Genomic DNA, 27,734 nt, shown 5'->3' with positions numbered 1-27,734 from the left:
CTCAGACCTGAGTGAAGAGATTCAGGACCAGGGCAGGTCCCAATCCTCACTGTATACCTTTGGGTCAGGAAACCAAGAATGATGGGTCAAAGAGGTGGTGGTAGGCAAGTGATGTACCCTAAATACCTCCTGTACTGGAGAACACCTCTGATCTCACACCCCACGACTCAACATCAAAAGGGAGGGACACAGGCCTAGGAAATGGAGAGTTTCTCCTATGAACTGCTTCCAGTAACCCCATGGCCCATCTTCTACTGAATGACTAATGCCTTTCTCCATCTCACCCTCCAGCCCCACATTCTGTGGGCCACCTCCACAAGTGTCTTCAGGTAATCCCAAATTTGGGCCATTCCCAAATTTCAGGGGTCTGGAGCTGGACTTGGTGAGGACCACAACCAGAAGCCAGGTGGAGGCACAGCATTTATTCGATAGATACCCAAGGAGCCACAGGCTGTTACACAGGGGAAGGTGGGGGTTAAGAGATCACATGGCATCATCAAGTATTGCACATGGTCCTTTTATTCTCTGCAGCAAAAATGATTCCTCCCTGTAGACCCACAACCTCAGGCCTACAAAGAACTCTATCTACAGACATGAGCATGACAATGATAAATAGCAATCCTGGGGTAGTGGTTTTACACAGATGGCGCTGGTGTGTAGGGCTCAGGGGAGAAACATAACGTGGGCACTGAGTCACGGGCCAGCTCCCAGGTGAGTTCGTTAGTGCTGGGTTAGGAGGGCAGATTCACATGTCCTCGTGGCAGATGGAGAGCTGGCTGGACGGATGCATCAGGTGAGGGAAGGATGCTTCCCAGTGGAAGCTGCCCCTACCACTCAGTTCTTCACATCTCCCAGGCGGAGCTGGGCAAAGGAAGTGGCCAGTTGCAATGCCTCCTGCAGGCAGCCCACATTCTTGCCTGTGGCCTGAGCAGACACATCTTTGCCACCACCTTTGCCATCCATCAGGCCTGACACCTGCTGTACCCACTCGCTGGCTTTCAGGCCCCTGTTGGCTGCATTCTGGAAGACAAAAAGGAAAAGTGGGAGTCAGGACAGAGGATGAGACTGAGGGAGACATGGAGAAGGGACAAAAATTAAAAGGATGGGGGAGCCACAGACACCCACTCCCACCTGCCTGGGTGCTGCTACCGATGGAGACCAGCCCGCAGAGCTGGTCTCTGCGCAAAGCCGGGTATCAGCACAGTTACACACAGCCCCTAGGACAAGGCCTGAGGGTAGCGGTGCTGGAGGAGGTGACAAACAGGTGGCCAGGAGAATGGCCTTTTCTAACTGGTTGCACCCACACACAAGGGTCTTGGCAAACAACTCTAAGAAGCAAGCTTCCTCAGAAAAGCTACCAATACCACGACAAAAAGCACAGGGCTGCAGGGTGTGCTGACCTGGGGGACTTGACACAAGCACGTGATCTTGCCAGCTTCATTATCCACCGTGAAGAGCATGGCAGATGTCTGAGGGGAATGTGTCTTGAAGAGCTTCAAGGCTTCATTCAGGGCCTGTGGGGAAACCTGCTGTCAGGCCGTGGCCTCAGGAAGGGGAGCCACGCTCTCCACAGGGCAGCGAGCCTGTGGAGGTCAGTTTTCAGAGCACCCCCGACTGCTACCCCCTCTAAGAGCAGGTGCTAGTCCCAGGAGACTCACGGAGAAGGCCCCAAGAACAAGGCCCTGCCCACATCTCTGGCTCTGAGGTTTGCCTTCCATCTCAGGAGCTGTAGCTCCACAGCCACCAGGTCTCTCCATGGCTCAGCCTAACCTCAATCCCAGAGAGCAGGCTATCAGGCAACCACTCCACTTAGAGCCACAAAGCTCAGACTCCAGCCACCAGAGGGCTGAGGCCCCAAGAAGAGACAAGTAGTGGACAGGCACAGGGCAGCACGTGCAGTCCCAGCCCCTGCGTTGCCTTGGCTGAGGCGCCGTTCTCCATCTCCAAGATGACAAGGGGTTGGTTGGGGTTGCTGTCAATGAGCTGCTTTGTCTTCTCCAACACCTGCAAGGAAGTCCAGAAGAGAGTCCTGAGGTCAAAGGCCCAGACAGCGGTCTGCACAGTCTTTGCTGGGTGAATCCTCCTGGCTCCCTTCAGCCACCAGCACTGTGGGACTCACTCGCTTCTGGACATCGGCTTTGCTAGCCCGGTCCAGGTCATCCATGATCTTCTTCAGGGATTTGAGATTCTCCCGGAATTCGTCCTTCTGCCACTGGGGGATGACTACGGTGGCCAGGGCCTGGAACGAGAACCAGAACACCATTGGGACCTGGACCACTAGGATGTGAGGCCCAAGTCCATCTCACCCTTCTGTCTCAACACCAAAGTCTTCCCTGACTACTATCCAGGAGGAGAGTGAAAACAAAAAACAAAAAGGTATCCACTGGCCTTAAGACCAGTCACTTTATGAGCAACTACGGCAGATGTAACAAGTAGGGCAAGAGAGAAAGAGGCAGATAAGGAGGGCTGGGACCCCCTATAAGCGCTGGTCCCTACCAAGCAGTGAATACAGCCTATGATGGGCTCACAGGAAGCCCCCACCTATTAACAGACATGAGGAGACCTGGAAACAGTGGGTACCCACTCCCCCAACTCCCTCAACACTGCTGCCCACTCATGCTTGGAACGGGCTCTGCCATCGGCAATGGGGGCAGCAAGCAGATGCCAGGGGTCCACAGACTAGGATCCATGGAGTCCCCTTTGTAAGGCTGCCAGATAACAGCAGTCAGTTCAAAGGGCCACTGGAACCAGGATCTGAGAGTTCTTCAGGGAGTGTGTGATTTATCTGGCCTAGCACTTGGCACTGAGCAGGGCCTGAGGAGGGAGGCCGCACCTACCTCACCAAGGTCAGCGATCTCCCTCTGCACATCCTTATTTGGCGCAGTCTGGGCCTTCACTTTGGCCTCCATGACAGAGAGAGATTTCTTCAAGCTCTCCGCCTTCCTGAGGGCCTGCACAGAGACAATCAGAGTTGTAAACTCCCAGTCAGGTAACTTTCAGCTTCACTCTTGTCTGGAAACAACTGTGGCAACTGATGGCAGGCTATGGAACATCACATCCCCAGGACACCAGAAGTTTCTTGTCCTCCAAGGAGCATGTGTTGGCAGCCTTGTAGCCCAGAAAAGAGCACCCTCCTCACCGGTCTGACCAGCAGAAAGGCTGCACTAACTCAGGCTCAGGAGATAAACAAGAACTCCTGAGTTAGGAGGCCTTCTCACCCCAATGAAATGATCAATCCTCAAGCTTCAGCACACATCAGGCACCAGCTACAGCCCCACCCCCCAGGGCCACTATCCCCGTACACAGTGCATCTCAAACTAGGCACGTACCCTTAGGGAGATGGCAGGAAGTGGCTGGGGGCACTAGAAGCCACAGCAAAATCATGGTTTACCCTTCTAGACAGATATGCTATGGAGCAAATAGCAGAATTTACATATACTTTTAAAGATCAAACACAACATAGCTAGGAAGTCTCGTGTGGTGGTGGCTTTCTTCTGCCAGATAGGAGTAACGAGAGGACATTTGGGGGGTAGCATTGTACTTCCAATTCTGAATGCAGCAGCTACAAAACCAGCTACCTAATTCACAGACTGGGCTCTTCCTACCTTGTTCGTATAAGCCACGAACCAGCCTGATGTGCTCACCTTCTGGGCTTCCGCACCTGTGACGGCAACAATCCTCCGGATGCCCTTGGCAATAGCTTCTTCACTCACAATCACAAAAGCTCCCGCGTGACTCGAATTCTGCAGGTGCCTGAATGGCAGAACATAAAGTCCGTGGTGACAAGAAAGCCCATGCACCCCGGTCCTTACCACATCTGCCCTTGGTGAGGACCTGAGGTCTTTGAGGTCCCAGGGAACCTCCCTCGAGGGGACAGTGGGAAGAGGCCCTTCAAGTTGACTTCAGGGTATGGCTCAGACAGGAAGCCCAGGAAAGTCTGGGGCTAAGAGCACTCCGACACTGAGCAAAACACCACCTTTCTAAGCTTCAGTTTTCTCATGTATAAAATGGGGATAATCTGGGGCTCCTGGGTGGCTCAGTCAGTTAAACGTCCCAACTTCAGCTCAGGTCATGATCTCACAGTTCGTGAGTTCAAGCCCCACACTGGGCTCTCTGCTGTCCGCACAGAGCCTGCTTCAAGTCCTGTGTTCCTCTCTCTCTGCTCTTCCCCTGCTTGTGCTCTTTCTCTCTCAAAAATAAATAAACATTTTTTTAAAAATACATTAAGTAAAACGGGGGATAATTCTCCCTCAGAGGACTACAATGAAAATCAAAGGCAATCAAACAAAAGTGCTTTGTAATCCCTAACACCCAACACAATGCTACTCTGGCAGGCTCTACATTCATTATTTTTGGTCCTCTTTGGAACATAAACTATATTCTTCTATCCCTGCCACTAGCTGAGAATATTGGAGGATTACCTTTAAAATCTCACCACAACCCTGTAAAAAGGTTTGGGGGTTTTAATTTTTTTTTAATGTTTATTTATTTTTGAAAGAGAGAGAACGCGAGGCAGGGAGGGACAGAGAGAGAAGGAGACACAGAATCTGAAGCAGCTCCAGGCTCTGAGCTGTCAGCACAGAGCCCTATGCAGGGCTTGAACTCACAAACCGTGATATCATGACCTGAGCCGAAGCCGGACGCTTAACTGACTGAGCCATCCAGGTGCCACCCCCACCCCCACCCCCCCCGCCGTAAATAGGTTTTATTCCCCAATTGCTCAGAGAACTTCAAACTCTGAGCTCATGAACTTTCAGTCATTCTCAGAGAGTGGTATAAAGGCTTTGCACGCAGTTTTCTGTGCTCCAAAGAATGTCTAAGGAGGCATTAAAGCAGAGTGGGACTCATCTGAAAGCCTGATTCAGCTGGGCAGAGGAGGGCCAGGAATGTGGTGCCCCAAATCCCTACCCCTTCCTCCATATGCTCACCTGTTCCCTACCTGCCTGAGGCTAGCAGGAGGCCCGGGATGGGCTCCATCACGACCTTAAGAATGTTCTTCTCGACAAGATTCCCGTGCAAGCAGGAGCTTCCCAGGCCACCACACCATCCCAAAATGACCCCAAGGGCTACAGAGGACTGCAAGTTGGAACAAACAGGTGTCTCTCCCAAGCCAACCTGAGCTGGGTGTGCTGCAGAGCCTGACTCAGGGGCCCTGACACAATGGGGTTAACCCCCAGATGCTGCTCAAGCTGGCCAAGGAAGCTAAGTGAAGGCCCAGCAGTGGAGAAGAGCTAGGACCAGCTGGGGAATGTAGTGACCGCTCCATGGCCTTCCTGAATCCTGAATTCATAGGCCGCATTGTCAGGATCAGTCCAGGACACAAGACCAAGCAACTATAAGTGTTAAGATAATGCTTTTCCCCAGCCTAGGAAGAATATTTCATCACAAACCCAGCAAATGTCAACATCAGACACCAAGGGGTTTGACAGGGACACAAGACAATAAGGTTCTTGGGAGTGCTGTTTGGCAAGTACATTTCTGAGAACTTCATGCCAACCTTAGAAAAATAAGAATGAGTCTAGCCTATTACCCACATCCTCCAAGGGTAGCACCAAATTAACCAAAAGTGAGTCCATCCACTGCTCCCCCTGATATACTCACGTTCCCCCACAGAACTCAACAGAAGTGAGTGAGCCAGCAGGACCAGAGGGGTCATCCAACAGCTCGGACACTGGGACCCCAATGGAGACGACTCGCACAGGGTCAGGATAGGTTTCATCAAACACAGCCCGCAGGCCCTGGATGGCTTTAGCTGCTGCCAGGGGACAATCCTGGGTGTAGACAGGCTGCCATGGAAAGAAGACAGAAAAAAGCTGGGAAAAGATCTCCTCTGGAGGTGCAGCAGGCAGTGGCAGGGAAAGTGTGGCCTTGTGGTCTTGCAGGCAAGATTCTGGGAGTCTAATCCTGGCTCTACCCATCACGTGCCCTGAGCCTGCTGATACAAGGCACTACATGTAAAGTCAAGGGGATCAAAATGGGAATTTCCAATTATTTTGCTCAACTGTGAACCAAATCTTACATGGATGCACTACATATGAAGGAGACAAAACCAGAAGAGCTCTGATTGTCCCAAGGAGGGGGTGGAGCAAAAACCTCCCTCTGCCCCCTCCCCAGGGGCCCTAAGGCTGCTCTGCAGGATACCACTACTGCCCCTACACCCAGTGTGGCTGACAATCACTGCTTCAAACAAATGTGCATGCTTGGCAGGGTATGGTACAATAGAGGAAGGGCATCTATACTGCTGAGAAGGTTCCACGGAAGGAAAGTGAGGGAAGAAGCAAGGCTCACGACCCAAGAGCTTACACACACCTACCTTGGCTGCCTCAATCATCCCGTTAGCAATCTCTTCAGCCTCCTTGATCTGCTGGGTGGACATGGCTCCTTTGGCAGTGAAGTCAAACCGAAGGCGGTCAGGAGCAACCAGGGAGCCTCTCTGGTCAGCTTCCCCAAGCACAGAGCGCAGGGCGAAGTTCAGGATGTGAGTAGCTGTGTGGTTGCTCATGATGGGCCTCCGTCGGGGCTGTGAAGGGCAGAGGCAGCTGGTGGAGAGGTGTGCTAGTCATACCTGCTCTCTCCTTCCCGACTACTCGAATTTTTAGGTGGACACATGGCTGCCCAGAATAAGAGCTACATTTCCCAGCCTCCCTTGCAGTTAATTGTGCCCATATGAATAAATTCCGGTCAGTGAGTTGTAAGCAGGTATGATGCACACCGTTAAAGGGAAGGAACATGCCCTTCCCTTGCTCTTTCCCACTGTCTAGAACAAGAGTTGGTAAATTACGGCCTGTGGGCCAAATCCAGCCTGTTGTTCATTTTTACAAATAGGTTTACTGGAACACAGCCACTCCCATGTGGTTACATATTGTCTATGGTGCTTTTATGCTACAATATCGTAAGTATATAGTTGTGATTGAGACCATATGGCTCACAAAACCCAAATTACTTACTATCTAGAACCTTACACAAAAAGTTTGCCAACTCCTAGCCTAGAAATGGATCTGATGGCTACCTTCTTGGACTATGAAATCAAGAGCAACATCCCAGGAATGATGATAGACAAACAAGCAAGGAATAGCTGGGCTCCATGATTTTGTGGGGCAGAGCCTCTATATCAGCTTGGACTTTGAGGTGAGAAACACATTTCTATCTTGTTTTAATCTACTGTTATTTTGGAGCTCTGTCACACAAACAAAACCTATTTCCTAATTAATACAGAATTTCAGGATCCTGAAGAAGTATTTGAGGTTAATCTTGAGAAAGGCAATCCATGAAACAAGTCTGTAAGTCTCAACTAATATCACTGTCATCTGGGGTGCCTGGCTGGCTCAGTCAGAAGAGCATTCGACTTTTGATCTCAGAGTTGGGAGTTCGAGCCCCACGCTGGGTACAGAGGTTACTTAAAATAAATATATAAAATTAAAATAAATAAAATCAGGGGTGCCTGGGTGATTCAACTGAGCATCTGACTCTTGATTTCAGCTCAGATCATGATCCTCAGGTCATGGGATCAAGCTCCACAATGGGCTCTACACTGAGCATGGAGGCCGCTTAAGATTCTCTCTCTCCCCGTCTGCCCATCTCCCCTGCTCACACTGCTCTCCCTCTCTGTCTCTAAAATAAGAAATAAATAAAATAAAAATCACTGTCACCTGACTTGGGAACATACACATTTAATAACTTGCTGCTGCACCTGTCATAAAATCTACTCCTGTACCCGATTTATAATAATCTACTTACAATTTCACTTAGGAGTAACAATAATGATAGACCAATTTAAAGCAAAAGGAGATGAATACTTTTCATAATGTGTATCAAATCACCATTAAATCACCATTAAAGTGATGTACACTTTCATATCTTAGAATTTTGTATGTCAACTGTACCTCAATAAAGCTGAAATTTAAATTAAAAAAAAAAAAAAAAGGAACAGGATTACTAATCAGGTCTAGTGCCAACTAGTATAACACAACTCACCTCATCAATAAACAGCCGGACCTGGTCCCCCACTCTCAGGCTGCCGTAGATGGTCCCGATGTGCAGCACGTACCCTCCTCGCACCTGAGCATTCTTCACTGTAAACTCTGTTTTCTAAAAGCAGTCCAGGAGACCAGTAAGTAAATAAATCCAAATCTTATATATTTTTATATATAGTACATGCTATACACACATTCTCTAAGACCCTCCTTACTAGTGTGTATATACCATTATACACATGTTGCACCATTAATACCGTTGTACTTATTGTACATATACACATGCACTATTATTATACACCAAAAACTAATAAGGAGAAACCTCATTAAAGTGGAGCCAGGGAGCTAGGATCAGGAGCAGTAATCAATTTCAGAAAGAACTGTCAATTACAGACCCAACTGGGCATCCTCAACAGGAAAGAACCATCAATTACAGGCCCTAACAAGGAAAGATGCACAATGCATCTCCTGCAAGAAATCAACTCCCCTGCAACTCTGCCAGTGAGAAACCATCAACACGCCAAATTTGTGATTTTCTCTCATGGACTTTCCTTTAAACAACCGCTCCCAACTTCTTCCTCCTTCTTGTCTATAAAATATCAGTTCCTCTTCTTTGTTTGTTGGACTTGCCTATTATGGTTTTGCCACAGCTTGCATGTCCCAAGTTGCCATTCTCTGCTATTCCCCAATAAACTCACTTTTCCTGGTAAAATAATGGTTTTGTTTTTATGGTTTAACAATACCTATATTTACCATTAAATATACAGACCACTTTATATATGTGCATATATATGCATATATATTCACAGATACATAGACGTTCCCTTTAGGAGCATCTTCGAGAATTTAAAGCCATCATAAGGAACTTCAAGCCCATGAGACTAGGAAACTCGTCCAAGATCACAGAGTCTGCACTGGCAGAGCTAGATGCCAAGGTTTCTGCAAGAGGTCTGCCCTCTTCTTATTCATGAGGAAAGCTGGGAGGACCCAGTATCAACGAAGCAGCCTAATTGCAGGGATCCTGCTAAGAGGGGACCTAATGGCAATGAGGTCAGTGGTACGAGAGGCAGCTGCCTCAGCTTCAGAGACACTGACAACGGACTGCAACTCAAAGATGGTCATGTCTGCTCCGCAATGCCAGGATTATGAGGAGCCAGAAAAGCAACACTGCGTCCAGGCCCAGCCCTCTGTTGGATTCCCCTTCCTGGCTGACAAGGAAGAACTGTTTGCTCACATCTTCGCTGCTGTCCTCAACCTTCACCAGGTAGCCTTCATCATAAATCTGCCCTCCTTGCTCAGCATAGAAACAGGTCTTGTCCAGCACCACTCCACACTCCTGGCCCGTGGACACTTCTTCCACGAACATCTTATCCCTGCGCAGAGCCATCACTGTAGCCACTGCACTCTCAAATGCTGCACAGAAAGGGGAAAACAGGGTCAATGACTTCATTCACATGCTCTTAGCTGGCTTTTGCTCGATTCTATTTCTCAAGCTCTCCTTAAGTCCTAAGTGTCTAATTTTATTTTACATGCAAGCCCATTAGACTCCAAAAAAGGGCTTCACACCAGGGAATGTAACACTCAGTAGGGTGACCCACTGTCACAGGGAATAGGTAACTGGGACTGAGGAGTTCCCAGGTAAAACTTTGATAGTTCTGGTCACTCTAACTCTGAGCTACTGAGCGGAAACCTAGCAAGTCTGGTAAGTATTTAGGAGTAGTAATAAGTCCCCTACTCCCAAGGTCAATTCACAAAAAATGTATTCATTTTGTGGGCTTGCCTGGATACATTTAGGTATCTCTGCTGGAGCAAAAAAGAGGAACTATGTATTACCTGTTTATTTCTTTTGATTTCTTAACTTTAGAATGCCACTGTCCTGATGCAAAATTCAACAGCCACTGAAGGCTATATCAGTGGCCATTTCCTGGTTTTCTGCAGGGTGTTACAATTAGGGGAAACTGGGTACAGGGGACAAGGACTGTCCCTGTAAATGTTTTCACAACTCCCTATGAATCTATAATTATTCCCAAATAAAGAGAAAATTAATCGCCAAGGGACTCTAGTATAAAATCACAGAGCAGGACTACACAGCATGACAGGAGAGGCCACAATAGATATCCTCGGTTCCTAATCTGGATGGAGACCTCTCTCAAAAGCTACCCGAGGTAAGCACAGTAAGCACAATAACATACCATAGCTCCCACTGGAATCCGAATGGTAATTATACTTCGGGGAATCATCTGTTGCTTCCAGACCCTTCTCCCTGAGCTCTTCAATAGCATAAATGTCCAGCATAATGAGATCTTCCGCACCAGCTCCCTTGCCCTGTGATTTCAGCTACCAGTATGAGAAAGAAACAGAAGTTACCTTAATGTGGAAAAAAAGAATTCTGAAGGACTCAAAAATCGCTAAACTATGCTCAATATAAAGCTCCAGAAGAGAGTTTTTCAATCTCGGCACTACCGACACTTGGAGCCAGGGAATTCTTTGCTCTGGGGGGCTGTCCACTGTACGATGTTGAGCGGCATCCCTGATCTCTACCCACCTGACACTGGTACCATCCCACCCTCGGTTGCAAAAACCAAAAACTGTCTTCATACATCACTACCAAATATCCCCCTGGGCTGGAGAGCCCCTACTTGACACACAGTGGTCTTGGGAAAAACAGACTTTCAAAGACTTTAATGGAAGGAACCCTTGTTTGCTTTGCAGCCAAGTCCTGCCTTGTTTCGTGCTGGGTTTTCTGCTCACTCCCCAAGTTCTTTACCTGGGCCAGTTTCCTCTCCTCTTCAAATCCATCCATATCTACCACCAGGCCCTTCTCTTCAGCAATCAGTCCAGTGAGATCCACTGGAAAGCCATAGGTGTCATAGAGGAGCCACGCAGTGTCCCCTGCACAACACAAAAGAATTGTGTAAGAATGATGCAGACAGAGGCACCTGGGTAGCTCAGTTGATTCAGCGTCCAACTCTTCATTTTGGCTCAGGTCATGATCTCGAGCTTTGTGAGTTTGAGCCCGGAGTCATGCTCTGTGCTAACAGCATGGAGCCAGCTTGGGATTCTCTGTCTCCCTCTCTCTCTAACCCCTCCCCTGTGGATGAGTGCACACGCGTGTGTTCTTTCTCTCTAAAATTACTAAACATAAAAAAAGAAAAAGAAAAAAAAACAAAAACGACATAGCCTCTTCCTTTTCATCCCAAGCCCTTCCCAAAGGATGCTGGCAGTGACAGAAGAATTGGAGACAAGGCAAGTTAGTATTGGTTCTGTGCACTTGTCAGAAAATCCATCAAATCTTTCGGAATTGACCTGGAGGAACCACAAGAGGTCTCCTAGTAAAAGTTCTGTTTCTTAATCTGAACACAAGTGTATTCAGTTTGTGGAAATTCATCAGGCTTTCCCCTTGTCCATTACACTGAAATAAAAAGTGAAAAAAATAAAGTTTTTTTGAATTAATTTTCCAGTCTAGTAAAACACAAAACAAGTTGCAAAACAGTATATACCATATATTCCCATTTCTGCTGGAAAACACACACACCCCTACATACGTTTGTATGCGAACAGATAAAAGCTCTGAATAGTTATACAACTCTTAAGAATCGTTACTTCTGAAAAATGAGTTTAGGAAAAAGAATCCTCATTTTTTACTTCTGTGTTCTTTAAATACTTTGCCACAATAACATAATACTTTTACAATTTTACTGTACACACCATTTTATACCAAAAGCAGCATTATCAAGCTATCCACAGCCCTTGGAGACACAGACTCCGCTGTCATTTGTGAAAAAGGGCTTGCCTCTTCTGGAAAGATGAACCAGGCTGGATGAAAAAAGGAACAAACTGGTCCTTACCAGGAATGGTTTTACAGTCTCCCAGGCTCTGAATTTTCCTGTCCAAAATACGACGCCCTCTGCTAAGAGTCTTGAGAAATTGCACTTCCTCTTCATTAATGATGTCCTTCACCATATCTGGGTCCTTCTTTAGCTCAGGAAATGCATCCCCCTAGAAAAGAGGAAACAGAGATGAGGGCACAAGAAAGACAGAGACCATTCTATGACCCCCCCCTAACAACTCTCATTAGCAGTATATGATTTCTCACCCCATCCCTCTAAGCTGTGTGCATTAGGAGAAAAGAGGTAAGCAGGGAGATATACCTACCAAGGACTGGACAACAACATCTACTAATGTGGCAAAGAAACCCCTGCTGGCGTTGAGTTTCTCGTGGGAATATCGAACAGCCCGGCGGAGAATTCGTCTCAACACATACCTGTAAGAGGCAGAAGCCCATCTCCTCTAGACAACCTTCCCAGCTAATAAGCATTTTGTAATGGAGCTTTTAGAATTCTATCCAAAGCAACATGACCAGCTTTTTGTCTTTCTTTTCCAGAGACTTTGTTTTATTCTAAGACTGCTTCTTTTATGTGCCAAGGTCATTAACACAGTCCAGCAGAAAACTCAGGAATATACCCACAAATATGCATTAAGGGTGACCTGGGGTAACCCCAGTTTGTTTTTCTACCACATTCTGCTGACCCAGAAATGGAGGCAAGTACAACCCAGATGGCTGATGCCCACAATTCCAAGTCCTCCCTGTCAATAATAAAGCTGTCCAGGGCCAATCAATACCTACCCCATCCCACCCTGCCAATATCCTATCAGACAGCCTGAAATACAATCTTGACCACATCTTATACTTAGCACCAAAGATTTAACATAGTGGCAACTCTGTAATGTTGAGCCGGAGCTCTCTTAATCCATAAAAAACATAAAGGGACCCCCTCCAACTACCGAAATGACAAAGAAAACAATAATAAAGTACGGCTTTCAGTTTCACAGGGAGTCATCAAACTCACAGTGGCAGTCCTAACCCTGTCACATGTGTAATTCACTCACCCCCGCCCTGTGTTGTCAGGTCGACCACCATCCGCCAGTGCCACGGTGATGGTCCGGGCGTGGTCAGCCAGGACCCGATAGGCCATATCGATCCCATCGGCATCATCAGCACCAACCTTCCCAGTGTATGGCCGGGCACCTGTGCCCTACAGGTAAAAACCAGGAGGCAGCTCATTAGGAAGCAGCGCTTCTGGCACTGCCTTGCGCCAGAAGGTCCTGAGAAAGTCAACTAAGTGGGCATTAAGAAAAAGGCTGACCCTCTTGCCAGACTTTACAACACCAAGAAAGTTGACAGCAGGAGTAAAGAGCCTCCAGCCAGGCCCCTGCACTCAACAAACTACACCACCTGGTGCTTAGAGCCTCGGGTGATTAATGATTAAGTTGGCAGGTGGTCACAGGGACCCTTAGCTGGCAAAGCACATGATTATTTTATCTCTGGCAGTACTGCTAACTGTCCAGCCTAACAGTCCAGCCTCCGGGGAAGTTTGCAATGTTTGTGATAAGACCAGTACCTTCTGAATGGCCTCAAAGTAAGGAACAAAAAGGTCAGTGTCATAGTTGGACATCTTATTTTGCAGCACAGACACCAGTCGCTCCAGGCCCATCCCCGTGTCAATGCTTTTCTTGGGAAGAGGTTTCAAAATGCCATCGGTTTCCCTGCACGATCCAGAGAAAAAGGAAGCTGAAACAAGCACTCCGGGGTGCCAACCCCTCCCTGCTGGCTAAAACTCATTTACAGAGAGCACAGATTGCAGGCTGGGACTATTTGCCACTTTCCTCTGCCTGGTTTGGTGGGAGGAGAGGAGTAGAGGAAAAAAGGGAAGAAGTAATCAGGGGTCTATTACAGAGTAAGGTGAGCTTCAAGGAAATGAGCTTTAACACAGCAGTGCAAATTACCACAAAAATGACATTACAGGAATAGTCAGTCCTTAAGCAGGCACTATGTGGAATAAAACTAGTTTATAAAAGATTAGATTTCTGCTCTGTCTCAGAGATCAGAGGGAAAACCTGAGAAATAAAATCTAAATAAATAAATAAAGTCATCAGGCTCTCCTGATGCCTTTAGTGCCTGCTTTAGCTCCACTCCACTGTCCCCAAAGATGAGGATGAGAAGACAGGCTTGTGCTCCAAGTTCCTCTTTCTCTATTTGGCTTGAGGAAAGGTGCTGCTATTAGCAGATACAGTCCAGGACCCCAAGGCCACCTGTTATACTGGATGAACACAAGGTTCCAAATCTCCAGCACATTGGGGTCATCTTGGTTGACGAGGTGTGCAGCATCCCGACCACCAATCCGGTCATAGTGGATCTCACTGCACGGACCACAGGGGCCTGTGTCACCCATCTCCCAGAAGTTATCCTTCATGTTGCCAGGCAGGATTTTGGAGTCATCCAGCCTGTGCAGAGTGGTGAAGACAAACACAGTTACAACCAATGACAAGGATTCTGCCCAGACTTGCACCCACCATCAAAAGACCTTATGCGTTTCTATTAAAAAAAAAAAAAAAAGGCCCACTCTTTGGCAATTACTAAGGCTGGGCCTGAAGATGCAGAACATGACTCTTCTCAAGAGTGACTACAATAGAATACAAAATACACATAGGCTGCCATCATTAACTACATAAAAATAAGCAGAGGTATGGATAAAGCATAGAAAGGAACACATAAAAATGAAAACATCCATGCTGAATATGATCAGAATTTAAGCAAATCTTTTCTTTGCAAATGTTCCTTTGTTTTAAAAACTGAAATGACTTTCCTGTATGACAGTTACTATAAGCATGAAAACACCGGGGTGCCTGGGTGGCTCAGTCAGTTAAGCGTCCGACTTCGGCTCAGGTCATGATCTCATGGTTTGTGGGTTTGAGACCCACATCGGGTTCTGTGCTGACAGCTCAGAGCCTGGAGTCTGCTTCGGATTCTGTGTCTCCCTCTCTCTCTCTGCCCCTTCCCTGGCCGTGCTCTGTCTCTCTCTCAAAAATAAATAATAAACATTAAAAAATTAAAAAAAAAAAACACATTAAAACCCTGCTGAGAAAACAAAACAAAAAACCCTGCTGAGTATTTCAAGCCATTTCTCTAGGCCCCAACATAGTCAAGTCTTTCACCCTAAGATGATACCGAAAGAATTTAATAAGATCAAAATATTTCTAAAATATTGGACTCCACTGAGAGCCGCTAGATAACAGTGCACTCAAAAGAGATTGTGCTTGCAGGGGTGCCTGGGTGGCTCAGTTCGTTAAGCGTCCGACTCTTGATCTCAGCTCAGGTCATGATCTCAGGGTCATGAGTTCAAGCCCTGCACTGGTTTCTGCACTGGGCATGAAGCCTCCTTAAAAAAAAAAAAAAGACTGTGCTTGCTTGACAAACAGAGTCTGGACATATACAAGCCAAGCAAAACAGGACTCCAAAGTCAAGAGTAGTATGTAAGGTTCCCATGCATTACTGCCCAAAATGTCCCAAGTACACTTAGAACATAGTGTCTAACCAAGTAGGGATTTCAGACCAAGTACCAGGGGAAGCTGGGTTGGAATAACATACGTAGAGTAAAAGTAATTAGTTAATAAATGACAGAATGAATGAAACAGAGAAGTGGCACTAGTTAAGCGTGGTAAAAAGCTATGCCTCTTTTTTAAGACTTAAAGTAAAAGAATAAAAAAATGAGACAAAGACATAGGCATGCCAGCTATCTACAGGAGGTATGTCACCCCATTTTCAGATTCCTCTTGATGCTGCACTTCATAAGTCCTATTAAGTTCGAAGCGTAGAATACATACTGCTCATCTGTCGCATCAACTTTCATGCTCCATGATTTTTCTTTAGAATTATATTACATTAAAGGGGAAAAAAATAAATAAATAAAACAACCCAGGCACCTGGGTGGCTCAATCAGTTAAGTGTCTGACTTCAGCTCAGGTCATGATCTCACAGGTCATGAGTTCGAGCCTCACATAAGGCTCCAAGCTGATGGTTCAGAGCCTGCTTGGGATTCTTTCTCTCTCCCTCCCTCTCTCTGCCCCTCCTGTGCTCTCTCTCTTAAAGTCAATAAATAAACTTAAAACAAACAAACTTCCTTTGTCCTCGATCTGTTTAAGTCCATTCCATTTCCATAAGAAATAACAGGTTTTATATGAAGAAAACCAGCGTGTTGAAAAAAACACACACATATACACAGGGTGACAGAAATACAAAAAAATGCCTGGAAGACTATATACATGGGGCATCAAACTATTAACACTGATTAATCTTTTTTTTTTTTTAATTTTTTTTTTTTCAACGTTTATTTATTTTTGGGATAGAGAGAGACAGAGCATGAACGGGGGAGGGGCAGAGAGAGAGGGAGACACAGAATCGGAAACAGGCTCCAGGCTCTGAGCCATCAGCCCAGAGCCTGACGCGGGGCTCGAACTCACGGACCGCGAGATCATGACCTGGCTGAAGTCGGACGCTTAACCGACTGCGCCACCCAGGCGCCCCAACACTGATTAATCTTAAGGATCTTCTATTTCCTATTTTTCACATTTCTATGTACTGTAGTGTGAATTTTTACAACATATGCACTATATGCACAATTTCTAAAAATATATAAAAAGCAAAACAATGAGAGACTTATATATACAGGCTTTGAACACTGGAATGATCAAGTAAATCTAGTAAGAAGCGATGAATGCACCAAAGGAGAATTGCTCCCAGTCACTCCCCACTCCCCCTGAAACTGCACAGCCCAAAACTGGAAAAGGCAATGCACTCCAAGACCTAAGACCCGTCTCTGGCACTGAGTCAGGAATCACTTTATTCCTCCACACCCTCAACATGTGAGATGCATTCCTACCCCAAGTTTTGCCAGATCTGTTTGCACTCCAGGTCTGGTTCTAAGCCGGCAGCTTCATCCCCACCAAAGTAAGTAACATAAAGTCTTTCAACTGGAATGCCAAACTCTTGGGTGAGAAGCTCCAGAGCCATCTTACACGCCAATTCCTACAAAATAACAAAAAGAAGTATGTGTCATGTGGCCAAACCAAAATCCATTTAATATGAGTAGGAAAAGTCCAGATCCTTAGGAACACAAATATAAAACTACAACACCTTCACTGTAAACACAGCCAAATTCTGGATCAATTTATAGGAGACATCCAAATGTAAATTGAAATCAAATGATAGGCACTGTTTCCAGGAAGTCTTAGTATTAATAAATGCCCTTCACTCCTGAACCCCCTGGATAATGATACTTCATATCTTAAAACAAGCCAAATTAGAACCAATTTCCTTCAACGGAAATGACCATTTTACTCAAAACCCCAAACTGATCTCCTTTTTGAGCTTACCTTGAAATAATCTCCAAAAGACCAGGAGCCCAACATCTCAAAGAAGGTGTGATGATAGACATCCTTGCCCACATCATCGAGATCATTGTGTTTGCCCCCAGCCCGGATGCATTTCTGGGTATTGGCAGCTCTGCTCAGCTTTGCCATCGGGTGAGATGGGTCAATAGTGTTCAGAAAGATGGGTTTGAACTAAAAAAAAAAAAAAGGGGAACATTTCAACCTTTAAGGAGCTGCAGCTCTATCAGGCTGGCAGGAAGAAACCACACATGAACTGTTCAATTTGTAATTTAATTAGCCTGGAATAGGGAAAATTCTGAGGCAGGTGGCCTGACAGGGCTGCGATAGAGGCAGCTGATCTTGAAGCAGCTTGTCCCTGTCCTAGTTCTCTAACGGTCCCAACCACTGCCAGTAACACCACCTGCACAAGGGAAAGGCCTCCTGGATGTGTGATAACAGCCAGAGGCTGATGTAGGGAAACCTGTGCTTCCTCACAAGTCTCTGGTAGTCAGGACTTACATCTTTCTGGAAGAACTTATTCTAAAAGTGATGTGCTGGGGGTGCTGGGCTGGCTTAGTTGGTAGAGTGAGCGACTCTTCATCTTCCCCGTTCAAGCCCCACATTGGGCATACAGGTTACTTTAAAAAAAAAAAGTCAGCGAGCCTGTATGGCTCAGTTGGTTGAGCATCGGACTCTTGATTTCAGCTCAGGTCACAATCCCAGGGTCATGGGGTGGGACTGAGCCCTGCATCAGGCTGCACACTAAGCGTGGAGCCTGCTTAAGATTCTCTCTCTCTCCCTCTGCCCCTCTCCGTCTCTCTCTCTAAAATAACATTGAATAAAAAGAAAAAAGAAGAAAAATAGAAGAGTACAAAGTGATGTGCTGGCTCAATAGTAAAGGTGATAAGGGAGAAAAAAATGGAGACCTATTAAGGGAGTAAAATCAACACATTTAATGAATGACTGGATGTTCAGACATAAGATATTATTTGCCCTTAATATTTATCAAGTTACAATTTGATGTATCATTGTTATATGACTTAGTTGTATTTTCCCACTAGACCTGTCCAATTTGGTAACCACTAGTCACTTGTTACTTGTAAACTTAAATTAATTAAAATGAAATAATTAGGAACTAATTAGAATTTTTAAAAACAAAAAAAATCTGTTCTTCGGTCACACTAACTCAATAATCATGCATGGTGGCGCCTGGATGGCTCAGTCGGAGGAACATGCAACTCCTGATATTAGGGTTGTAAGTTCGAGTCCCACGCTGGGTGTAGAGATTACTTTTAAAAATAAATTAATTAATTAAAAATCTAAACAAATAATCATGCATGACTAGTGGCTACCATATTGGGCAGCCCAAATATAGAACATTACTATCATTGCAGAAAATTCCATTAGACAGTTCTGAACTAGACCATGAACTCCTTTTTTTTTTTTTAATGTTTATTTATTTTTGAGAGACAGAGCATGAGTGGGGAAGGGCAGAGAGAGAGGGAGACACAGAATCCGAAGCAGGCTCCAGGCTCTGAGCTGTCAGCGCAGGGCCCAACACAGGGCTTAAACTCATCATCTGTGAGATCATGACCTGAGCTGAAATCAGACACTTAGACTGAGCCACCCAGGTGCTCCCAGACCATGAAGTTCTTAAAAACAGTAACTATTATTACTTATCTTTGTATATCCAGCACCCAGTCTAGTACCTGAAAAAGGGCAGATGTATAATAAATACTGTTTCAAAATATTATAAAGAAAAAAAAGAAGCAAAACAACCATTAAGATATCTCTGATTAAGAGACAGTACAGCACAAAAGTTAAGCAAATGACTACCTAGGCTCAAATCCACACTCCAGCACATACCAGCTATGTCAGCTTGGGCTATTTACTTGAGCTGTGAGTGCTTCAGTATAGAGGGAGGATCAAATTAGTCAATATACATAAAAGACATAGATCAGTGCCTGGCATATAGTAAGTGCTACATAGAGGGGAATAATTACTGTTATTCATAGAACATTTAGAAACACTGAACTCTCATGGTTCTTCTCCCAAGTATAGTCAGCACATGTGGGAGAAGACAAAACCCATGCCTAGGAATGCCTGAGCAGAAAAGAACCTCTCAGTGTTCCAATAAACCAATCACCTTGCAAGTCCACATAAAATCAGTGCCCCCATCCCAAGTGTATACAAAAGATTTACACATATAATTGAAAACCTGTATAATTTCATAGTTAACGTTATACAAGATGGAAAATGTTCCTATTGTCTCTAATTTTCCATGCCAGGAAAGAGACCAGAAAGAAAAGAAAATGTCAACTTATCCTTTACACAGAGTGAGACACATTCTAAGGGCCAGTGGGTACACTGCGTTAAGCAGGGCTCCAAAAGAACCACCAAGGAAAACCCTGACAGCACTATCTAACCTGAATCCACTTCCATAATCAGCCTGGTAAACAGTTTTCAACATCACAATAAAGCTTTCAAATTATCTTTTACATTTTATAGTTCAATTGCCCCAAACATAAACCCTACTAATAGTTTCTTCAACAGTGGATCTAAACTGGCATCAGTGGCAGCAGCTTCAAGAAAGAGTTTTTAAAAAATCAGTAGGGGCGCCTGGGTGGCGCAGTCGGTTAAGCGTCCGACTTCAGCCAGGTCACGATCTCGCGCTCTGTGAGTTCGAGCCCCGCGTCAGGCTCTGGGCTGATGGCTCAGAGCCTGGAGCCTGTTTCCGATTCTGTGTCTCCCTCTGTCTCTGCCCCTCCCCCGTTCATGCTCTGTCTCTCTCTATCCCAAAAATAAATAAACGTTGAAAAAAAAAAAAAAATCAGTAAAGCTGCATGGTTCAGAATGGGAATGAATGCAAAGCTTTGAAAGAATCCTGAAGAACTCATTAAAAAAAAAAAAAAAAAAACAAGGATAATGGAGGATTGAAGGAGAATGACAATAGCTGAGTTAAAAAGTCTCTTCAGAGCTCAGCAAGATTAACCTAACCAATGACTAATAAAACCCAGCTTTTTCCTTAGCAGAAAATAAAAGCAAGACTTTACAGACTAGGGGCGCCTGGCTGGCTCAGTCCGTAAAGCATGTGACTCTTGATCTCAGGGTCAGGAAGTCAAGTCCCATGTTGGGCATTGAGCTTACTTAAAAATATAAATAAAGTGAGGGCGTCTCAGTGGCTCAGTCAGTTGAGACTTCAACTCTTGATTTTGGCTCAGGTCACGGTCTCACAGTCATGAGATTGAGCCCAGAGTTAGGCTCCATGCTAGGCATGGAGCCTGTTTAAGATTCTCTCTCTCCCTCTCCCTCTGCCCCTCCCCTTGCATGCATGTGCTCTCTCTTTGTAAAAATATAAAATAAATAGGGGTGCCTGGATGGCTCAGTCTATTAAGGGTCCAACTCTTGGTTTGGGTTAAGCTCATGATCTCACGGTATGTGAGTTCAAGCCACACACTGGGCTCTATGCTCACGGCATGGAGCCCGCATGGGATTTTCTCTCTCCCTCTCTTTCTCTCTCTCTCTGCCCCTCTCCCTCTGGCTCTCTGTCTCTCTCAAAAATAAACAAACATTTATTTTTTTTTTTTATTTTTATTTTTTCAATGTATGAAATTTATTGTCAAATTGGTTTCTATACAACACCCAGTGCTCATCCCAAAAGGTGCCCTCCTCAATACCCATCACCCACCCTCCTCTCCCTCCCACCCCCCATCAACCATCAGTTTGTTTTCAGTTTTTAAGAGTCTCTTATGCTTTGGCTCTCTCCTACTCTAACCTCTTTTTTTTTTTTTTTTTTTTTTTAAACAAACACTTAAAAAATAAATAAAAAACAGGGGCGCCTGGGTGGCTCAGTCTGTTAAGCATCCAACTTCGGCTCAGGTCATAATCTCGCAGTTCACGGGTTCAAGCCCCACTTCAGGCTCTGTGCTGACAGCTCACAGCCTGCATCTTGTTTCAGATTCTGTCTCTCCCTCTCTCTGCCCCTCCCTTGCTTGCGCTCTTTCTGTCTCTTGAAAATAAACAACTGTTAATAAAAATAAAAATAAAAAATAAAAGTAAATAAATAAACTGTTATGAAAAAGCAAAAAACCCTTACCTGGTTCATGCCCGCATTGGCAAAGAGCAAAGTGGGATCGTCCAATGGGATGGTGGCAGATGAGTGAACATAGGTGTGCTCGTTTCTCTTAAAGAAATCTATAAATCGCTGCCGTATTTCACTTGCTGTTAGAGTTGAATCCATCTTGAAACTAACCCTATGGAACTAACCAAAGAAAAAATAAAGGAAAATTAGGAGAAATGAAACTAAGAGATAAGCAGACATTACACAAGATTCCTGGCTTCTCAGGCCAAGTCAAAGCAGGACACCGGTAAGCTGCTTGATCCTACCGGTAAGCTGTTTGATCCTAAAACCTCTATGTTGTAACATCCAAGGCTAAAATCATCATCGAAACAAAATTTGCTGCAACAGCAGGCAACAGGCCCACGTGTTCTTCCTTTTTGTGCCAACCTCAAAAGGTTCAATATACCAACACGTCAAGTAGAGCATGAGTGCTTTCTTCACATATTCATTTACACCAAACGTCTGCCATGGCCTTGACCAGGAATTAGGAAATCAGAATAAAAATGTTATGGTTTATGGTCCAGCAGAGCAGCTCACTGGGGTTGGGGGAATGATCAAGAGACCTGGGTTCCAGTCCTAGCTTCAAGTCCTTAAGGGAGTTACTTTACCTCACCAACAAAAAACGGGGTCCATATGAGATGAACTCTAAGGATCCTTCCAGCTCTGTTCATCTACATGCCTAGAATTGTGCAAAATCCTATTATCCCTAAAGTCAGGGTCTCTGGGTTTGGCCTGACCATCTTGGGGAGGCTGGTGGCAACACAGTGGACCTGGGGATGGGCCTGGCTACACCTGGGACCGCCTGCAAGTAGGACTATACCTACCCCCACCTAGCCTAAGCACCCCCAGCACAACTGGTAGATTGCGACCTTCCCACCTATTAGATTCCTAGGGAGTGAGGAAGGTGCAGCCACACTGAGGAAGTGGAGCTCAGAGCCAGTGGAAAAAGAAAGGGAATCAGAAGAGAAACTGGGAAATAGAACAACTTTACAATTTCAAAACTCTTTCACATCTATTATGATTTTTCTGAGAGGCAGGTTAGGGAAAAGTGACAGCCCTTAGTGGAGGGTACCAATCACTGGCATAGTGCTGTAGGGCCATGCAGCACTGGGCATCTGGAAAAAAATGGGAACCATCTCACTGACATTAGCTAATTCTCTAGGATTCAAGACCCAACTCTAATCTTAAATAAGTCACTTTATCACAACTCATTTCCTTTTTTGTAAAAAAGTAGCATCTACTCTGCCTACTCCACCCAGGTATCGTGACACTCAAAAGCCATCCTATATTTGGGAAGCAATTTGTACACTGGAAAGCCCTATAGGAATATGGATGCTATTACTTTAAGTCACTTAGTACAAAGGCCTTTCTTCCTTTGTATAAGGATGATAAAAAATAAAGACATACAAGGTGAACAAGAGACTGTGACTCAGATTTATGCATAAACACAATTTCAACTGATTTATTCACAACTGAATCAACTCATTACTCAAACAAAAGCCCTTTGGGCAAAAAGATGGTGAAACACTGGCTGAAAGAGGCAAAGAGCTGAATAAAGCGCCCGTAGATAAGGATTTTTATGTCCATGCTGAGAGTCAAGGCTAGGGTTTTTAGAAACTCTATCACACCACATTCTTCCTCGTCCCTCCTCATCACGGCTCTCACTGAATCGTAATGGTGGCAAACATGAACGTACAGTGCCAATTCTGATTGAGCAACAGCACAGTTTCAGAATGTTCATTGCTCCTTCTCTAAATGGGCTACCTGAGGTAAATAAACTGAATTACAAAGGACACATAAATTTTCCATTTTGCTCACTCATTCAACCTACATAAATGCACACTGTGCTGGGAATCGAGAAGAATGACTCTCTGCCCTCAACAGGGAGACAGTCACATACAGAAATAACTGCAAAATGATGTAAGGATCCAATATATTGACAATAAGCTCTATGGAGGCTGAGACTACTAAAAAAAAAAAAAAAAAAAAAAGCTGTGTCACCATCACAAATTTATTTATTCAGTATAAATATACTAGAAGGCTGTATGAGATACAGAGTTAGCAAAAAGGATGGTCCTCAGATTCCACTTCCAAACAGGGCTGTAAAGGTCTTGAGTACCTTAAATCACACTGGCCCTTGGTTGAGGCTCCAGCCACAGGACCTTTCAATGTGCTCTTTATGTCTACCCTACTCCTCTTTCCATTTTCCTACTTGTTTCCTCATTTTTGACATATCAATTGCAGAGACTTATTTAAGAAAGGCTTCTCCTTGACCAGATTCTCCTTATTTTATTCTGGTAGCTCCAGGTGTCTTCCTTCATAACTTCCACATGCATTGGACTGCTTGTTTCATGTCCATGTCCCCAACGGGCTGGAAGTTTCACTTCTGTGAGAATCATGACTGATTTTTGCTCACCAAAGGGGTATATCCTCAACATCTAGTACAATGGTTGCTAAATAAGTACTTCAGGATTAGGTATAATCCTTTAGCAGCAAACTGTTAGTGAATTTAAAGCACACCGGGAAATGCAGACTCCGACAAAGTAATAGCTGAATATGATGGAGCATAGAAAGTGCTTCCAGGTGAACCTGAACCAGGATCAGCTACTTAGCTAATTTTAAGAAATTAGGAAATGGCTCACAAGAGGCATTCCAACCATCCAGACCACCCTCACTACCACCCCCAAATCCTCGCCCGCCCCTAGGGGATTAAAACCGGGGGACATAAAAAAACCTCAGCTTTGGGCGGGTAGTCAATGGCAACCGTGATCCTCCCAAGGTCCTGGTCCTCGGCAAGGCCACCCGAGGCCACTCCACCCTCGGCGCTCCAGGGGTCTACAAGAGGCCTTTCTCCCGCTGCGCTGTAGCCAGGCGGCTGCCCGCACCGACTCCAGCTCAGGCTCCGGTTCCAGAGGCCTCGCGAGGCCTGGCCAAGAGACCCGCTAGGGCAACTGAGCTCTCAGGCCCCAGGACCCAGCCGCTCTCGCGGCGCCTCAGAACTGTCCGAGGTCCGTCTGCTTCCCTCAAGGGTCGTCGCCCCTAACTCCTCCCTCAGAGCCCACCACCCAGGGCTCGCGGTTACCTGTTCCTGCAGAGGAGCAGCTACACCCGCCCGGAGCCACGCCGGACCGCAACCCGTACGGCCCTGCCCAATCAGAGCGCGCCCATGGAGAGTGCCCCGCCATGGCTTACCTACCCGGGACACTTATTGGTCAGTCATCATGCCAATCAACCCGAGCACGAATCAGCTTATTAGTCGGGTTCCAGGAAGGCGGCTCTAAATCGGCTGATGCAATGGCGGGGAAAGAAGGGAATGGAGTACGTCACGTGACTGGTTTCCGGAGGCCGACATTTTCGTTTGCAAAGTCCTCATAGTTGACTTGGTTAATAAGGGTAACCGGCGACATGTTTGGTAGAGGTCACAGCTTTTGCTGTACAGTTCTGTTGTGTTCATTTTAGTCGCAGAATGGTTTTCAGACTTAAAAGATTCTGATTTGTTGTGCTCATGGTTACACTTGTCTTTGTCAGACCTTCTTGGATTTGGTGTGAAAGATTCGGTACTTGAAGAGGGACGATTGAGTTGGTATCTGGTCCTCAATTTGCCTTTGAAAAATAATAGTAAATATTTATATGTGAAGCATTGTATTTCACACAGATCGTTCCACTTGATTTTTCAACTACATATGAGGCAGGTCAACTGGCATCCGTCTTTACACATGAGGTAACTGCCTTGCCCAAGTTTGCTCAGAAGAGTAACTTACAGAACTATGATCCAAACCCACATGTGTTTAACTCTTTCTTTTCTTTTCTTCTTTTTTTAAATAAGCTCTATGCCCAGTGTGGGGCCTGAACTCAGCTACCCTGAGATCAAGAGTCAGGCTCTACCCACTGAGCCAGCCAGGTGCCCCTAAAGTCCATACTCTTAAACCACTACACTATTACCTCCATCAACTCATATATCCAAACACATGAGTATAAATAAAGTTGTGCTGCTGGTCTGGTCTTAACTGGGTTAAAGATATTGCAGAAATATTTTACTTTTATATGTAAAAGAGCATCCTATACAAAAAGAAGGTCAAGCTCAAAAGCCAGTTAAAAAAAAAAAAAATCACTTGAATTAACTTCCCAGTTCACAGTGATTCATTAATCATCATCCTACTTATTTACATTTGTTGAGCGTTTAGGATGCAACCGGCACTGATCTAAACTTTTGATCTGATCTTCACAACAACCTTACAAGGAGTTACTAATATTACCTGCTTTTAACACCTTAAGACACCGAGACACTCGCCCTGAGCCATCAGCCCAGAGCATGACGCGGGGCTCGGACTCACGGACCACGAGATCGTGACCTGGCTGAAGTCGGACGCTTAACCCACTGCGCCACCCAGGCGCCCCTAGGGCAATTTTTTTCTGATGCAAATTGGCTCTGATGCAAAATAGCATATTTAGCCTAAACAATCTGAGAAATAGATCAGACTTGTGTGCCACCACAATTAAAATGGAAAGCCAAAATTGTACACATTATACTTTCAAAATAAAAGTAATATTGGTTGTAGTCTCAATAACTTCACTATGTTGCCAGAGTTGTCACTATTAAGATAATGTTAGGATATCCTTGGAACCACAGTAGAGGGGACGGCCATCTTGCCAGCGCAACCCAACGAAAAGCCCCTAGGTGCGTGCCAGAACGAATTGGAGGTCAACCAATCACGGAGCGACAGCACGACCTGACGCGAAAAAGGCCCACCCGGGCCTAAACCTGGAACCGCTGCAGCTTAAAAACCCCACCCCACCACACTTGGGGGCGACTTCCCTGACTCCTCTCTCTCTCTCTCTCTCTCTCTCTCTCTCCCTGAGTCACAGAACCTCACCCCAGACCTTAGTTCCCAAATAAAGCCTTTGACTGCTAAATTTTTTAGCCTCTGACTCTTATCTTTACCCTGCCTTACACCTGACCCTAACAGATAGCACCTTCACTAGTGAAAGAATTAAAGACATATATACTTTTTAAGTTTATATTTATATATAGTATATATATAAGGATATATTTATATATATTATCTATTTTGAGATAGAGCAACAGTGAGAGGGGGAGGGACAGAGAGAGGGAAAATCCCAAGCAGGCTCCAAGCTAACAGCACAAGGCTTGAACTCACAAACTATGAGATCTTGACCTGCGCTGAAACCAAGAGTTGGAAGCTTAACCAGGTGGCCCTAGAGACATTTTTTTTTAATTTATTTTCATTCACCCAACAACTGGGTCAATACACATGAAGAGAAATCATTGAGGCCCAAAAGTCAGATTGTTCTGAACATTCTACTTGAATTATTCAGCTAATTATCCAGTTCTCTATGATATTTTCCTCTTTTAATGTCAACTATGTACTAGAAGGAAAGCTATCTCAATACAACATCCAAATTGTGTATTTTAAGAAACCTATTATTCTGGGCTGAGCAAATAGGCCTGCAGGTAAGAATAAGTACTACACACACTCTGCAGTAGAACACTGGTTGACCCTCTTGGGACATGACAAAGCTAACAGAGCTCAAGAGAGTACAACTAAAATACTTCATTTTGGAAATATATAGTCCTAGATTCTAATTCTCCCGTAGCACCTAAAATATTTTATCATCGGGGCGCCTGGGTAGCTCAGTTGGTTGAGCTTCCGACTTCGGCTCAGGTCATGATCTCACGGTTTGTGGATTCGAGCCCCACATTGGGCTCTGTGCTGACAGCTGGGAGCCTGGAGCCTGCTTTGGATTCTGTGTCTCCCTCTCTCTCTCTCTCTCTCCCCCTCCCCCATTTGTGCTCTCTCTCTCTCAAAAATAAATAAAGTGTAATATATATTAATATATATTTATATTCTTATATATTTATTTATATATATTATATAATATATATTTATTTATATATTATATAATTATATATAATATATTATATATAATTTATAGATACTTATATAATATATATTTATATTATTTATATATAATATATATTAACATATATATAATCTATAAAAACGGATTTAGATTTTTCATTTATTTACTATCAGGACAAATGGGAATGACTGAATAGTTTTCAAAGTGTAAGTTGTTAAGGAATCACCTGGTATCTTAAAATGCAGATCCTGATTTAGTAGGTCTAGGAGTGAGGCCCGAGATTCTGAATACTAAAGGGCTCCCATAGATGCTGATATCTACACTGCTGCAGGGAGATCACACTTGCAGTGGCAAGGACATAAACGAGAGAAAGAGCTTCTTCACCTATTCAGACATAAAGATTTAGAAGTTTGATCTGTGTGGGGGATGGGCATTCCTCATCTATTCATTCACCAAATGAAGGTCTGTTATGCATTAGTCCCTGAAGGTCAACATTAAGGAAAGCAGACACTGCCCTGCACTCATGGAGTTTCCAGCCTAGCGAAGGA

General features: G+C 45.0%; 1 protein-coding gene across 2 annotated transcripts; it reads right to left on the bottom strand.

Annotated features, from left to right (window-relative positions):
• Positions 1-501: 501 nt before the first annotated feature.
• Positions 502-24,487, bottom strand: AARS1 (alanyl-tRNA synthetase 1). 2 transcript variants are annotated; one of them, XM_043599650.1, is made up of 21 exons: positions 24,386-24,487; positions 21,280-21,444; positions 17,187-17,375; positions 16,694-16,839; positions 14,067-14,258; positions 13,376-13,520; positions 12,864-13,009; positions 12,129-12,237; positions 11,822-11,972; positions 10,741-10,865; positions 10,166-10,310; positions 9,208-9,386; positions 7,975-8,088; positions 6,314-6,520; positions 5,602-5,786; positions 3,645-3,753; positions 2,838-2,951; positions 2,120-2,239; positions 1,918-2,004; positions 1,401-1,514; positions 502-1,020 (listed from the first exon to the last, which is right to left on the bottom strand). In XM_043599650.1, exons 2-21 carry the CDS (start codon positions 21,421-21,423, stop codon positions 835-837), a joined length of 2,907 nt encoding a protein of 968 aa, XP_043455585.1. In that variant the 5' UTR covers positions 21,424-21,444; positions 24,386-24,487; the 3' UTR covers positions 502-834. The 2 variants fall into 2 exon arrangements, with proteins under 2 accessions (XP_043455585.1, XP_043455586.1); XM_043599651.1 differs by having other exon boundaries at positions 24,038-24,395.
• Between the last annotated feature and the right edge of the window lie 3,247 nt (positions 24,488-27,734).

This window comes from Prionailurus bengalensis, chromosome E2 (genome assembly GCF_016509475.1).
Source record: "Prionailurus bengalensis isolate Pbe53 chromosome E2, Fcat_Pben_1.1_paternal_pri, whole genome shotgun sequence".
NCBI lineage: Eukaryota > Metazoa > Chordata > Mammalia > Carnivora > Felidae > Prionailurus > Prionailurus bengalensis.
Note: the sequence above shows the minus strand (reverse complement) of the source record. Positions and strands in the feature narration are given on the sequence as shown.

What these genes read in the sequence shown, in the direction of transcription:
- AARS1 (XM_043599650.1), bottom strand. Translation starts at nt 21,423, where the DNA reads ATGGATTCAACTCTAACAGCAAGTGAAATACGGCAGCGATTTATAGAT. An exon ending in ATGTTGTTGTCCAGTCCTTG is followed by an intron (nt 11,973 to 12,128) that starts GTAGGTATATCT and finishes CCTCTTTTCTAG; the next exon opens with GGGGATGCATTTCCTGAGCT. An exon ending in GGATTCCAGTGGGAGCTATG is followed by an intron (nt 9,387 to 10,165) that starts GTATGTTATTGT and finishes CTTTCTGTGCAG; the next exon opens with CATTTGAGAGTGCAGTGGCT.